The sequence below is a fragment of the Haplochromis burtoni genome, unplaced genomic scaffold (genome assembly GCF_018398535.1).
Source record: "Haplochromis burtoni strain Fernald_Lab_line unplaced genomic scaffold, NCSU_Asbu1 Contig_442, whole genome shotgun sequence".
NCBI lineage: Eukaryota > Metazoa > Chordata > Actinopteri > Cichliformes > Cichlidae > Haplochromis > Haplochromis burtoni.
Genome location: NW_024582803.1, coordinates 47,255 through 63,493, shown reverse-complemented (window position 1 = coordinate 63,493; position 16,239 = coordinate 47,255). Strand labels below are relative to the sequence as shown.

General features: G+C 48.1%; 1 protein-coding gene across 1 annotated transcript in view; it reads right to left on the bottom strand.

Annotated features, from left to right (window-relative positions):
- mipol1 (mirror-image polydactyly 1) overlaps nt 1-16,239 on the bottom strand; it is a 53,060-nt gene that overhangs the window by 24,582 nt on the left and 12,239 nt on the right. Inside the window, exons 3-10 of the mRNA XM_014330656.2 lie at nt 11,059-11,134; nt 10,632-10,687; nt 10,040-10,319; nt 8,176-8,269; nt 7,907-8,012; nt 6,889-7,015; nt 4,276-4,309; nt 4,022-4,192 (exon numbers count right to left, since the gene is read on the bottom strand). Coding sequence (XP_014186142.1) covers nt 4,022-4,192; nt 4,276-4,309; nt 6,889-7,015; nt 7,907-8,012; nt 8,176-8,269; nt 10,040-10,319; nt 10,632-10,687; nt 11,059-11,134 — 944 coding nt within the window. The remainder of the gene's footprint in view (nt 1-4,021; nt 4,193-4,275; nt 4,310-6,888; nt 7,016-7,906; nt 8,013-8,175; nt 8,270-10,039; nt 10,320-10,631; nt 10,688-11,058; nt 11,135-16,239) is intronic.

Here is a 16,239-nt window from a genome sequence, read left to right as displayed (position 1 = left end):
GTGGTTGTGATGGTGATGTGATTGTGATGATAATGATAACTAGGGCTGCTCGATTATAACAAAAATGATAATCACGATTATTTTCACTGAAATTGAGATCTCGATTATTTGACGATATTTATTTAACCCTTTAAGACCTACTATAGAACCAAGTCCGCCAGAGCTTATATTATTTTTTTACATGTTGTAGTGCCATTTGTGGGAGCATTTCAAGTTGCTATACAACTGTTATAGCCCATATTTTAATAATATGTATGCATTAAGTCCATAGTAACTACATTAATTGCAAAAAAGTGCAATAAACTACAAAAAAATTGAAAATCGTTTTTGTTTTTTTTACATATATTTCTACTTGGAGAAATTTAAGAGGTTTATCCCTCAAAACTTTAAATACAAAAAAGTTGCAAAAAATAGTTTACAACAACAGGAAATTTATTTTGAGTGTCTTCATAGTTTTATTTTGGAGATACACCAATTTTTATATACTGCAGGAAAAACAAAAACAATCCTATGATGCAAATTTGCAAAGAAAACAGCAGTGCATCAAAATAAACTATTTCCAGCAGTGCAATTCGAGTTCTAAGCATCCCAGAAACTATTCAGAAAAGTCAAACATGACCAGTAGACATGACCATCACAATCATCACCATCACAATGACCATCAGGATGACCATCATCATTGTTTCTATTACCATCCATTCATTCACTTCCGCTTATCCTTTTCAGGGTCGCGGGGGGCGCTGGAGCCTATCCCAGCTGTCATGGGGCGAGAGGAGGGGTACACCCTGGACAGGTCGCCAGTCTGTCGCAAGGTTTCTATTACACTGAAGTAAAATCAGCCAGTTAAACTCAGATTTGTTGCGTTTGGGTGTAATCCGTCGGGCACAGCTGTCTCCAGCTGTTTCTGTCAGTAAGTGAGGAACGAAGGTCTGCCTGTGGAAATCACACCGCCTCAGTGTATGGCAGCGCCGGCTGAGCTTTAATAATGCTGTAATAATGTTCTAATAATGTTGTAATTACCTGATATTAGCTCAATAAGAAGCTGCAGCTTCCCTCTGAGAGGGAGTGGAGCACACACTGACTGAGCGCGCTCAGGGACAACTCTCTCCTCCCTTCCCCTCCCTCTTTTCTAATATTTCCCAGAAGCCTTGGCTGCAGGGGGAGATAATCCCTGAGAGATGAGTAGAGGGAGCGAGGGAGCGGTGGCGGGAAGGGGGGGGGTGATCCTCCAGCGTGGAGTGCACTCTCTTCTTCTTCTCCTGCAAGGATTACAGCGGCATTTGAAACATATTTCACCGCGACGCAGCAGCAGAACGAGGGCGGGATTATGGTGTTACTGTGGAGGGGTGGTGTTAACGCAGAGGGGCGGGGTGTTAAAAGATGGCGGAGCACTGATATTGTTGGGGGTTAGCGGCAGTAGCCCAGGTGATGCTGAAGTGATGCTGATACGGTGGCAAGTTTGGGGGGGGTTAATGGAGGCAGAGTGGAGGTGTGAGAGGTTTAAGATGCGAGGCCGCATGGGGCGGAGCCAGCAGAGGTGAAGGTTTGAAGGAGATCATAAACACTGTGAGTGCAGAGCAGCCAGGAGAGGAAAACATGGAGATGTGCAGGGAGACGCCAGGACCTGCAGTTCCACTAATGTCCACTAGGTGCTCTGACCCAGCCTGTTCACATGTGTAAAAGATTCAAAGAAGAGCATTTAACGTGTCATCACCGCGCTGACATCAGCAATCAGACGTCAGGTGACTCAGTATGCTGTCGTGTTGACAGCAAGTATGAGCAGAGCCAGTGACACAAGTGACACCTGGAGACTGTAAAAGTTACTGCCCCGTCAGGTGAAGCTGTGCTCCTATTGTTGCTGAGTGCTGAACACCTGAACAGGTGCAGAGTTCTGGATCCTGTTAGTACGGACACTTTCCTTCTTCTACTCCAAAATTTGCCACTTCCTTCCATCTTCATCAGGTCTCATCACTCCTCTGCTTTCCTGACGGCAGTTGCCATGGTTACTAGAGCTCAGCTGTGCTGCTGCAGGCCTGTTCCCATGGTGACCACAGTCTGTCAGATGAACAGATAAAGGTTTTTCAGATCTGCGAGCAAATCAGGAGGGGGTGGAGCTTCTGAGCCCGCCACCCGCGCGCGGCATGCTGGCAGCGCCAATCCTGCTTTCCGAGCCCCCCTTAGATTGCCCCGTTCTCTCCCCCCCCCACAGAGACCGGTTTATGAGTCTGGGTGCATTGTGGGTAATAATTCTCTGTGGGTCCTGTAATAAACTCTGTGAACTGAGCGCCGATAATAATCACAGCCAGAGACCGCAGGAACACCTTTTCAAAGTAAAAGTCCAAACTCTGACGCCGTAATCAGCCCCCAATCAGTTGTTCTGATTGATTATTTACCAAGTCTGACTCAAACTGGCAAATCTGAAGGGAAGCCTCTGAATGTGATACAACATCATCTACGCACAGGCGGCTCACCGTCAAAGCCAGGTTCAAAGGTCACAGTGAGAAAATACAAACATTTACAGAGATGCTCTGAGTTTCTGTGCTTGCTCTGACATCACGAGAACGATCGTTTAAAGACCCCGCCCCCATTGGGACTGCTTGGTCTATGTCAATAACAGCAGAGATGGCCTGTAAAACAATGTTCCCGCCATTTGGCCACCATGACTTCAGAAGACTGTACACAATGATGGCTGAAGCAGCCAATCAGGAAACGTGACAAAAAATGATCACTAGTTGATGAATGTGTGTGTAAGGCAGTGTGTGTGTGTGTGTGTGTGTGTGTATACGGGTATTAACATCTTTGTGGGGACCAAAAACTGGAAGATTACCATACCTTAGGGGCAGTGGTCCCCAACCTTTTTTGCGCCACGGACCGGTTTATGCCCGACAATATTTTCACGGACCGGCCTTTAAGGTGTCGCGGATAAATACAACAAAATAAAACTAGTACCGGTACCGAAAAAAAGAAGATTTATTCATAACACACGTGAAAAGACCCAGGAAAACAGAGTTAACGATAAAAATGATAACAAAATAACGCTGAAAACCGATAAAAACCCTGAAAACCATACATTTCACACCTGAGCCTCAGCTCTCGCGGCCCGGTACCAAACAACTCACAGACCGGTACCGGTCCGAGGCCCGGGCGTTGGGGACCGCTGCCTTAGGGGACCACAAGGATATAAATACACAAAGGGACAGGGAGTGTGACTCTGTCCAGCTGTTGCCTGATGTTAACCTCCACACCAGGAGAAGAGGAGATGTCACCCAGGTGTGAGCAGGAGTGTGTAAACAGCAGGTGTTCAGCAAACAGCGTGTCGGCTCGTCTCAGTCTGCTGTCAATATTTGTGTCTCTGTTTTCACTGCATTCTAAATATTCTCGTTCACATTCAAACTCAAATATTTGAGGTCTGAGCACCGTAACCCGGGCAACCAGGTTAAACACGCCGCTTAGCAACGCTGCTGTCAGAACACGATGACGTAGAGAAACCTGCAGCTCGCGTTTGTCACATGACCACCCAGATTTATGGCACAGGGAGGAGACCCTGCAGGGTCACATGACTGCTCTTAAGAGTCTGTTCTTATTAATAACCGGGGATTTCTCGTGAAGACCCTCACGGTGCACTCAGGATCATCACGTCAGTCTGGATGACCTGCCAAACCAGAACTGGGTCCAGTCTGGCCCGAGTCATTAAAATCCTGCGTTGGCTGACTCTGTTGTGGTCACGTGGTTTATTTCAGCAGCTTGAATCGTATAAAACATTAAGCTCGGATTGAGCAGAGGGAAGTAACTCCACTCTGGTCTGTGACACACCTGTAAGAACACACCCGCGCTAACAGAGTCTTACTTTACGTCTGCTTGTGTCCACTCACAGCGGAGGAGTCGATGCTGAGAAATCGTCTGCGAGCTGCCAGACGTTCACCTCTGATCAATAAGTCTGATCGGTGCGCCTCTTTTGTGAACAGATGACAAACACAGGTGTTCGCCCACTCTCTCGGAGCACACAGGTAAACAGACTCACCTTGGCGGTAGAGCTGTCCCTCTCCTCCATCACGGCCTTCATCTCCTGAGCTGTGATGTCACTTCGCCGTTGCCGTGCCAACCAAAGACGCTGGACCAGAACTGAGCCGAACTGCTCGATTTCCTGGACGGAGTCGGCGTCACAGATGTGCCGCAGGAGCTCATCCACATCCTAAAACGCACACGGAAGGAAACCGATCAGAACCTCAGACAACCACGAGAACCTGCGGTCATCAACACGCCGCCAGCGTTTACCTGATCGCCATCGTCCAGGTGGAAGCATTCTGACCTGACAACACACAGATGGACACATGTTAGACTAAGCGGCGCTAACGGTCTCAGCGGCAGGTGAAGTGCTGAGCTCCTATGAACAGGTCAGCCCAACATTTTTAGCAGATTTAATTTTAGTTTGAGAGAAAAAAACTGAGCATCAGTGTTTTGGTCTCTCTGACTGCCATTAGAGTCGAGTCAGAGCTCGCTGGTTTCTATCATGATGAGAAAAGTTCATATGTCTCTAAACTCGCCGTCATACAGCAACCGTGAAACTAACGGGTGGAGCAGGAGGAGCAAAGAGTGCCCATCCTCTCAGGTAACGGGTGGAGAGACAGAACCACAGGAAGGCTGGTTGGACTAAAGTGGAGGAGACGGCAGGACAACAACGCTGTCCCAGAACACGGAACATGTGGAAACAGCTGCAGATGATCCTGAACACACTTGTTCATCCTCAGAAGACCACCTGAGTCGCTCAGCTGACTAACTTCATCAGGGTTCGAGGGCGTGTGTTCATCCAAGCCACCACCCTAAACCTTAACGAGTAGTTTTAATGCAACATGTGGTTACTTATTTGGTTAATGAGTTAATGATCGCCTTCTACATCTGTTTAGTTTTTAGCTTTTGGTCTCTAAACTGGAAATCTGACCCTGCAGGACAGGGCAGCGTTGGTGGAGAAGCCACAAGATCCAAAGTCTTATTGTGACAGCCGGACTGATGAGAACCGGCAGAGCTCAATGCTCCTGCAGGGTTCTCGGGGTCAGAGTTCAGCGGACCCTGGATGTAAGCCTCCTGAAGCTGGATGTTTCTGGCTCTCTGAACACGGAAAGGTTTCAGGGCGCTCTGCCTCCATCTCTGAAACACAATATTTCCTTTTCTCTGCCTCTCTTTATGAAATGTGATTTCGGTGTTCAGGTAGTCCCGAGTTCATTTCTGTGCAGTGAGTCTTAAATAAAACAGCGTGTGAGGAGCAGCTGAGGGGGCTGAAGCGGCCTGTAATCGGGCCCTGTAAGGCTGGCGGCCCCCGTGTTTTCCCGCCGCTGACCAAATTAAAGCCGCCGCAGCCTGTGAGATGACCCGAGCTCCTGCAGCTGGGCAGTAATTTGGTCCTCGCTCCCCAAAGCCCACCTGAAATCTGCTGTCTTCGTTGTGAGGCTGCGAGGGCGTGGGTTGGGCGGAGCTTCGTGCTCGCTCTCAGCCTGACGGTGGACGTGCAGCTGGTAACTAGCTGATCCGCGCTCTCCTCCTGGGAAGCTCTTTCATTTAGCCGGCTGCTGTTTTCTGTAATAAACTGTAATAAGGTGGCCGAGCCGCTCGTTCCGCGGGGAGCAGCAGGTAATGAAAGACCGGCCGCCTCCAATAAAGCTCCTCTAACACCCTGCTTACAGCCCATCGAGCCCGGCTCAGCCCGGCTCGGCTCGCTCCCCGTCATTAACACTCCCACACAGCTCGCCTCGACAGAAACACCCCGCCGTCGCCGCCATTAGTAGGATCAGATGAGAAAGAGAATTTATCACTTCACAGAATATTTCTGAGAAACGTCCCAGACGTCTGAGAGAGGCCTGCTTCGGACCTGAGGGTCAGGACCCGGCGTCCATCTTCATCCACAGGTTCAGGGACCGTGCCTGTTTCACGTCAAATTGATCAGGCGGCGGTCAGGTCGCTGAGCGCCGTCCGAGGCCTCAGCCGAAGCCCATTTCTGTTTGACTGCACCATAATCACATTATTCATGCACACACACACACACACACACCCTGAGTCCTGACAGATGGAACATGCTCCTCCATATTCTGTCCCTCATAAAAAGGATTGTGGCCTCCAATATCAATTACCCTCTCATCCTGGGGGGGGAGGAGGTGGGGGGCGAGGGAGGACGGGGGAGCAGGATGAGGGGGGATATTATCTCTAATTAGATTTTCTGCTCTATTTGGCTGCTCCTCCAAGACGACGAGAGCTCATTTCACAGCCCTTAACAGGACTGAGGAGGTGCATAATGAGGAGGAGGAGGAGCAGCAGGTTGCTCCTCCGTCAGCACAGCAAACATGTTTCACATGTAAATAAAAGAACAAACAGATTCTCCTCAGAGGAGACGACAGCCGCTCTGTTTATGCAACAAACAGAGCCGACACAAACCTCGCAACATCCACGGTTCCTCTTATTAATCATTACAGAACCCCCGCGTTATTGATCGCTGTGATCAGAACAGCCAGAACTCTGTCTGCCTCCAGCGCCCCAAACATCCCGACATATCCGCTTCAGCACCACCCGAGGTGGAGGCCTCTTATCCACACATGTGGCTTCAGCCAGGGTGTCAGGCCGTCAACAGGGTTCTGCTCTTAGTTCTCAAGAGTTGTACTGTAGTTCTACAGGGTTCTACTATTGGTCTACTGTTGGCCCTAAGAGTTCTACTGTCAGTCCTTTAAGGTTTTATTGTCGGGCCTCAGTGTTCAACTGTTGAACCTCAGAATTAGATTAGAGTTAGAGTTCTACTGTTAGTCCACGGGGTTCTACTGTTGTCCCTTTAACTTTAAAGCTGCTTTAAATTCTTCTCAGGTGATAACGAACTTCAATCAACTGACAGGAAATGATGAAACTTACTCAGTCGCCTGCTGTAGTCGATGCAAACGAAGCAAAGCCTCGTCTCTCTCCTCATTGGCCAGCAGGAGTCGTGACATCACAGCCTGATCTCTGTCCTTCTGAGCTGCCAGCACCTCCTCCAACACCGCTGAGGAGACAGGAGGAGGAGGATAGTTTGAGGATAAATTTCAGTAAAAGCAGAATCTTTTTTCAGTGTCTCTCCAGATTGATGGACCAATGAGAGCAGAGCTCATGATTACCACGCCATGTGTGTGTTCAGGGGTAATAACACAGAGATGACCACAGTACTTCTGAGACTCGGTGCACAGAAAATTAAAGTGGAGACTCTGCTGGTTATTAAAGTGCACCAGTTCTCTGGGTGGGAAACTTTTTACTCTGGACAGGTCAGGTCCCACCTGATCCTTCTCTCTCTGTATTTTTATACTCCATCTCTTTACTGGGAATGATGGGACTACACCATCACCAGAGCGGCTGTAGATCTGCCACACTGCATGCGCCTGACCCTGGGAGCTTTATAACCTCCAGGTGAGCTTTGCTCTGTTAGCTGTTACTCAGGTGTGAAGCACACACGCAGGTCTTTCAGCTGCTGAAAACATAACATACATGACATACAGAACATACAACAGACAGGCAGCCGGACTGTGTGTGACGATTTCACTTAATGGTCAGAGAGGGCGCTGATGAAAAAATGACCAAACAAAAAGTTTCTATTGTGATCTGTGGTGGAGGGAGCACTGTGTTACTGTGATGATCCTACCAGATGACACACTCAGCTCAGTTAAATCAACATCACACGTGAGTGTGATTGCTGGTTAAACACACACAAACACACACTGTTCTGTTAAACTAACAGCTGCCACGTTAACTGACATCTCATTACCACTGCTGTTGTTTTAATTAGCGCATGCAGTCGTGTGTGTGAGAGAGTGTGCATGGAAAATATTCAAATATTTAAGAAGTCGAGTTTGGATCCAATCTGATTAAGAGGAGAGTAAACTGTGACACTCTCCCTCCTCACCTGCAGGTCTCTCCCAGTCTCGGGCCTCCCTCCGTTTCTCCCTAAGCTCCTCCTCCACCTCCCTCCTATGCAGCTCCTTCTCCTTCTGAACCAGCTGCTGCTGCAGCTGAAACACAAACACACAAACACCTTCTGCTGCTGCTGGATACCAAACATATGAGGTGACTACAACTCCCATCATGCACTTTAGCAAAAAACCTCCAGTGAGTGAGGTTTAGACCCAGTCAGTAATAATGTAAGGGGTTGGGAACACCTGTGTGTGTATGTACCTTGTTGTTGACCTGTCTCAGGGCGTCGAGCTCCTTCAGTAACAGCGAGATGTTTTTGTCTCGGTCGGCGCTCGGAGGCCGGGCTGATGCAGAGCTGCAGCACACAGATGATGTCATCAATGACAACCAATCACAGATTAAAGAGCTGCAGGTCCCGGAGATGTTTGTTTCTCTTTAAAGACACGAGTTTACCAAACTCATCTACACACAAAACACACACAGTTTAGCTTCCTGTACTGCTGTTAATCTCAGCGTACATTTCTGTGTGCCTGACTGTGTGTTAATGGTGTCCCCTTCAGCGTGTGGCGTTGGACGACTGAAAGCCTCAGCGGCGCACACAGCGCTCTGAGACATCACTCTCAGGTACCTGCTGTTGCACACCATATTAAAATATCTGTAACGGGACTCGTTAACATTTTTAAATGTGCTGCTCTGAAGGTAAGCTAGTATTTTCCACACTGTGAGAACATTAACTAAAAACAGAGAAGTGTTACACATTTATTGGCAGCATGTCCTCACTGCCCCTGCAGCGGTGTACATCCAAAACTGCCGGCGGCGGCACCTCGCTGCAGTTTTGGTTCAGTGAGATTGAGTGGATTTCGTCACTGTGGCCAGGCCAGCGGCAGGAGCGTATGAGCAGGTCGTCTCTGTGTCGATTAGAGAGAAGATGAGACGCTCTGCGGAGAGATCTGCTTCGTTTCCTGTTCCCACTTCCTCTGGAGCTGTGCGTCCATCGCAGTGACGGTGAGTGCAGTAACAGCGGGCGGGTAAATAATGCGTCTGTCCTCCTCCTTCAGGTTTGTAATAAAGCAGATCTCCTGCGGACGGATGCTGAGCTCCACCTGAGCCGTCACATTCATCCACAGAGACCACACAGTCTAGAAGGCCATCTCACTTTAAGCGCGCTTAGTGCTGACTCGACGTTGCTCTCGATGGATTGGTGGGCTGCATGTGAGCAGGTACATCTGTGCACCATCGGCTCATCACCTGGAGATCTTTTGGTTTATCTCAAAACTTTTGGTTGTCCGACACCGAGGAGCGCGTTAAACCGAGCGGCTGTTTTTTACCGATCTCATGGTCGGAAGTTCCTCAGCAGCTGCTCGCCACTCTGCGAGGCTCTCGTTGGTCAGGGCTCAGCGTTTCATTAGTGTTTCACCTGTGTGTAGTGAGGTCAGGTGTTTTAACGGGAGGTCGCGGCCTCACTTTATCAGATGTGAGGCTGCACGCTGCAGCAGCAGCAGGTTTAATAAGCAGCGGCTGATGTTCGCCTCTAATTCTCTCATATTACCTTAAAGGTCAGGCTGCGTCGTGGCTTCGTAATAAAGCGGGTAAATAAGACGCTGAGTGTGGCTCACTGTGTCTTCTGTAATTGACTGTTTCTGACTTTATAACATCAGCTGCTTCTAATCAAGCCGCTGCTTTTACTATCTTTCTATTTTGGTCTCGCTCCCACTAATCAAATCAAATCTAAATTTAATAGCTCACATTTCAAACAGTGATGCAACTCAAAGTGCTCCACAAATTTATTTCAAAATGCATCAAAAGACAAAAGAAGCAGGAAAAATTACAGAATCTAAAGAAAGCAGAGGAAGTTTAATGAAAAGCAATAAACTTTTTAATAAAGCTCACTGTGTGGGGGCTCTAAACATATCACATTAATCCGTTCAAAAAGCACCGAGAATACGGCAGCAAGGAGGCTCCAATATCGGCCACGTTATTACTGACACGTGTAATAATCTATAGCTCGGATACATCTGAACAACTTCTCACAACTCCAGCGCTAAAAACCTGAAACTTTTCCACCAGACTCTCTTCAGAGCAGGGCCCGCTCTAACATCTCATCGTCGGCACTGCTCCCACTCACCTGTCCACAGCGGTCACCAGGTGTCTGCTGAGAGAGGGGCTAGGAGGATCTCCGGGTGCGCCACCTTCATCTGCAGTATCTCCACAGCTCTTTGCCCGAGGAGAAAGACCTCTGCTGGTCGAAAGGTCCACTTCCATCTCTCCTGCACCTCCCAGGCGACTGGAGGATAGCGGGGACACAGACTTCCTGCAGGGCGGAGGTGACAAAGGAGAGGCGGACCTTCTGTAGGATGGAGGTGGAGGGGAGCAGGAGGTCAACGGCTCCTGCAGGTGCTGTGGAACTGACAGACAGGTAAGAGGTCACTTGCAGGTGAATATGTTACATTTCCTGATCAAAGAGTTCAGGAACCAAAGAGCCCAGTGATCATGATCAGTTTGTTGGTCCGACATTCAGCAGCGTCTGCCTCACGTCTTCAAATACAAATTAACCCAGAGCATGACGGGACTTCATGTTGGCTCTGACTCTCCCATCAATAACACACTGTGAAGCCCACATTCATCACACTCCAGTTCAAAATGCATGAAAAGTGTAAAACAAACACTTAACAACGTATCTGAGGTAAAACTGTACCTATGATGGGGGTGGATGTTACCTCGAGGCCAGGTGTGGTGGTCGTAGTTCAGGTCGGGGCTCAGGCTGATCTCTGATCTGTGAACATCAGAAACAACATGAGGTGACTTTCGCTGACCTCTAAACAGCAGCAGCGTGCGCGATACGGACATGATCAATGAGTCATCACAGGGACAGCTCAAAGACAGAGAGACCGAGATGGTGGAGGATTAATGTGGAGGATGAAGGTGGAGCTGCAGACAGGAGAAGCAGAGGAAGAGCTCAGAGGTTCACGAGGAACGTGGATGTTGGAGGAGGACATCCAGAGGGCTGGAGTGACAGAGGAGGATGCTGGGATTGGACGAGATGGAGGTAGATAATCGGCTGTTGGTGAAACTAAACATTCAGCTGCAGCTAACCTCCAACATTACCTCCACCCTCAACCATAGCCTGACAGGTACTGCACTCACCCGTTGGAGCTGATGAGCTGGGTTCTGATAAATGCAGGAAGACGCTGTCGCAGCTCCACGTTCACTCTGGGATTAGCTGGACAAAAAGGAAGCGACAGCTAAAGCAGACAGACACCAAAGACCCGCCGGTGCGAACAACCGACTGTGCGAACAACCGACTGTGCGAACACCCGCCTGTGCGAACACCGTCTAATGAATTACTCAGAGCTGTAAACACACATTAACATCATGTCCCTCACCCTCTCCCTCCGTCTGTCATGTCCCTTGCCCTCTCTCTCTGTCATGTCCCTCGCCCTCTCTCTCTGTCATGTCCCTCGCCCTCTCTCTCTGTCATGTCCCTTGCCCTCTCTTTCTCGCCCACAGACCTCTCACGGACCACCTGACCCATCCACGACCCCGTACTGGGAACAAGGAGAAGCAAGAAGCAGAGCGGGAGGATGGTGGCAGGATGTTCTTTCTGTGAGCCTCTGCAGACTGATCAGACTTACAGCAGAACCAAGAAGGGACTGAAGCTTTAACCTCTGATGGGTGCTGATCAGGCCCTTCATGACCTCTGACCAACACCACTACTGTCTGCACAGCTCTCACTGTGAGCTTCTCGGGTGGAGGACTGTAATCTTCTCCAGGGGTCGAGGACATCAGGTTACTTCCTTTGAGCCTGAAACTTTTCCCGGAGAGTTTCTTGGTTTTGCCTGCTTTTAGTTGCCTTTTAAACATTTTTCTGACACTTTTTTCTTTTGTATGTTTGCTCCTGCAGATCTGTGAGTGGCCCGATCAGTAAGGAGGACGATTATCTGCTCCTGAGTGTGAAGCAGCTAAATTTCAGTTATTTCTGAATAATTTGTTCACTTTGAAACTTTTCTCATTTCCTGCCGTCCTCCCCCATCCTCCCCCTCTCTGATCTCCTTGTGGACTCAGAGCTAATTGAGCCGCCGGCTCTCCTTATTATTCATGTACAATTACAGATGTGATAATGTGCTTAAATCCTTCTAAATGACCGTTCATGCCTCGCGCTCGCTTTGAAGTCTCGTCAAAGATGGAAAATCTGCAGAAAAAAGGGAAAAAGCAAAAGCCAATCAGAGCGCCAATCTACATTAACCAATGAGGCGAAGAGGGGGGACACGCCTCCTCCCGCCTCCCCCCTTTTTCTTCATGTAATATAAACTCAAGTCCATTAATTTTTTAAGCTGTTTTTAATACATTTTGTGCAGAAAGTTTGGAGCGCTGAGTGTCGGCTGCTCCAGCTGACTGCATGAATATTAATGACGGTGTTACGATGATTAAAGAGGCTTCAGCTCAAATCCAACACAATCCGCTTGTGATCCGGCCCGCCGACACCACACCGCCGCCACACCGCACATGAATTTAGATACGGACATTAAGCCGAGGAGACACACGGCGAGCTGGGAACGCTCACGCACACGCGTGCAGAGTAAACATGAAGCCAAACACACTCCGAGATCAATCGATCAGCAGGAAACCTGCTGCTCTTCAACAAACGAGCGATCAATAAAAGTGAGACAAAATCGCTCATGTCAATCACAGAGAAAATCGACTGATCAATAACCAGAGAAAATACCTCATGGTCATGTGACCTGATCATGTTTTTCATGAAAATTATTCTTAAAACAGGTACTGCCTTTCACAGTAAACTGAAGGTCTTTTTGTTCTGAGTAAAATCACAGTCCACACCATGCAGGTAGCACACCTGCGCCCTGATCTGTTTCCTGTTACAGGACAGCTGATAGCAGTCACTCGTTCTCAGTTCAGGAAGAAACGGAGCAAATGTCTCAGATTTATTTGGTTAATCTCGTCCAGGCGTCCGTTTCCTCTGACCGCAGCAGGCGTAACATCTGCTTCTCCTACAAACAGAATCCATGTTTTACTCCAGTCGCACTATTTTAATTATTCTGCACTTTTAATTCAAGCAATTTATTGCTTGAGCTACATAGTCCCCGTTTACTTCCGGTTTTCTTGTCTTTGACTTTTAGTCTCCGGCCTCTAAGCGCTGATCAGTAAATGCTCATTATTTGCATTAAATCCTGGACGTAATCTAAATCATCCTGCAGCTCCGTCACAATTGGCTGTTTCCTGTCCTTCATCTTGGAAGCTGCAACACTACGAGTGCAGCAAGAAGCTGGTAATTGATTATTGATTATAGCACACAGGGTTGAAAAGGCCACTTCTACTCAAGAAGTGATGTCATTTAAATATATTTAATGTTTTCATATTTAAGTTGACAGCGATGAACCACTTTTATGTGACTCAAACTGAAATGGTCTTCACACACATTTATCATCACCTGAAGATGACTCCAGGTGCAGCTGTACGATCTGCTAACCCCGGCACACACAGAGACAGACACACACACACACACACACACACACCACAACACACACACACACACAGACAGACACACACACACACACACACACGCACACACACACACACACACACACACACAAGACACACACACACACACAGCACACACACACACACACACACACGAGCACACACACACACAGACACACACACACACACAGAGACAGACACACACACACACGACACACACACACACACACACACACACACACACACACACACACACACACACGACACACACACACACACACACACGACCACACAGACACGACACACACAACACTACACACACACACACACACACACACAGCACACACACACACACACACACACACAGCTTACACACACACACAGACAGACACACACACACACTATGGTCAGTAGATTTAATTTATTGAGAGAAGAGGAAGACAAAGGCTGAGTGTGGCTGAGAGGGAATGAAGAGCAAGAGGGAGGAGACAGTCGTGTGAACAGTGTTTAATCTGCAGAGTGGGTGGTCCACGGACACACACACGCACGCACACACACACACACACACACTCAGTTTTATTGTTGTTAGATGGGTGGGCTGCAGACTCTGGTTTGTTTGAACAGGCTGAAGTATAGCTGCTGCTCTCTGTGCAGGAGTGTCTGTGTGTGTTTGTGTGTGTGTGTGTGTGTGTGTGTGTGTGTGTGTGTGTGTGTGTGTGTGTGTGTGTGTGTGTGTGTGTGTGTGTGTGTGTTTGTGTGCTCACGCTGGCATTTTATAACATTTGTCTTGTTTAGATCTAAATTGTGATTCCTACTTTGAGCAGAGCTTTTATTTTGACAGTGTGTTGCAGCTTTACCTGTAAAAACACTTCCTACCTGCAGGTGGCGCTCCACATTACAAGCTGCTGAATTCATCGACAAATGATTTATGGAAAACTACTGTTACTGATACAGCTCAGGGGACCAACTAAAGACCAAAGAGCTTGTAAAGCAACAAACGCAAAACAGAGGATATCGCCGCATCCTGACACGCCAAAGACACAGGAAGTAAGACGCCACCAGCGCAGTGTGAAGCCCCAGGCTGATGATGTGATGGAGGACTTCCTACCACACACACAGGAACAGAAACGGGCCTCAAAATCATCTTCATCTTCTGAAACCTCTGAACAACCAGACGGTTGTCATCTGCTTTCGCCCTTTCCCGCATTCCAGAACTCGGATGTCGAAGTGACATCACTCAGGAGTTAGCGTGTTCCAGAAAAACAATTACATTTTTTTGCTTGATGCACACTCAAGGATTCAATCCTAGAAAGGAGATTCTGCTCATCTGGATGTCGTGTTTTCAGGGGGAAAACAGTCGCATCCCTCATCAAAGGGACTGAAGAAGTCACTTGTGGCTTATTTAATGAGTCTCAAACACCAGCGGAAGTACAGGTTCCCAGTTCTAACCTCTACTTCCTGTGGGGCTGCTCCAACTTTCCAAGTGGGAAACCCGAGTTGAGGGGGTGTTTCACAAAAGATTTCCAACTTTCTAGTCTTATGGAGGAAGGTGCGTCTCCCAGCAGAATAAAGTAACACCTCTACTTCCTGTTTAATCTCTAAATTTGGTGGTATGTTTAAACGTTTTGAACTTTCAGAGCTTTGTTTGGACATCCTTTCACATTTACAGGATTCGTAGCATTTTGACCATGTGCAGGTAAGTCATCACTTGTTAAACTTCAGGTTCTTCACGCGACCTGAGCTGCAGGATCCAGGTGACCTCTACGTGTGGTTCACAGTAGTAACACCTTCACTGCCTCCTTCATACATCCTCAGTAACCTTTGAACTCAAACACGTCCTGACTTGAACCAGATGCTCCCTCTGTGCTTCTGCTTCACCTCCACAGCTGTTTTAAACATCTGGAGCTCTTAAACACGAGAGAACTCTGTGAGCAGCTTGCGTCAGATTATTGATCAGTGAGAGGCTGAAGGAGCTGAAATCTAATGTGATGAAGATCAGAGGTGAAGAGGAGGTGTCCATGAGTGTGCAAGTTCAGATGAGAGGATGAAGAAGCAGTTTGGACTCTGTTTTAATAAAAGGAAAAGAAGAAGCTGCCCTCACGCCCTTGTGTTCAGCTCACTGCCGCTCCCTGCTGGCTGCCTCCTCCTCCTCTTCTGCAGCTGACCTTCATCACTTTTCTCTACTAAATCACAGAAAATAAAATCCCACTTGGGTAATGAAGTCTTCCTTCATTTTAATCCAAACCTCTAAGGTTTAAGTTAATCTGACCCTTTGTTTTCACGATACCTCTAAAATCTGCCCAATCAGAAGACGGAAAAATACAAAAACCAACCAAACTTCACGTTACTGGTGAGAACCTAAAATCTGCCCGCAGCTCCCAAATCCATTATTGGCCTCGACAGGCACCGGCCGCAGACTTTATCATCACAGCATTTTTATTCTCTATTAAAGAAATTCATACATGTAGTCCACATTTCGGCTTCAACCCATCTGCTTCTGAACCGCGTCCACGACTTGAAACCTGCCTGATGATACAGCTTCATCATCATCCTCACCATCAATCGTTACACCAATAACATTGATGATAATAATGATAATAATAATGGATTGCATTTAATACCGCTTTTCAAGGCACCCAAAGCGCTTTACAGTTCCACTATTCATTCACTCTCACATTCACACACAGGTGGAGGCAGCTACGGTTGTAGCCACAGCTGCCCTGGGGGAGGCTGCCATATCGCGCCATCGGCCCCTCTGGCCAACACCAGTAGGCGGTAGGTGAAGTGTCTTGCCCAAGGACACAACGACCAGGACAAAGAGCCCAGGGA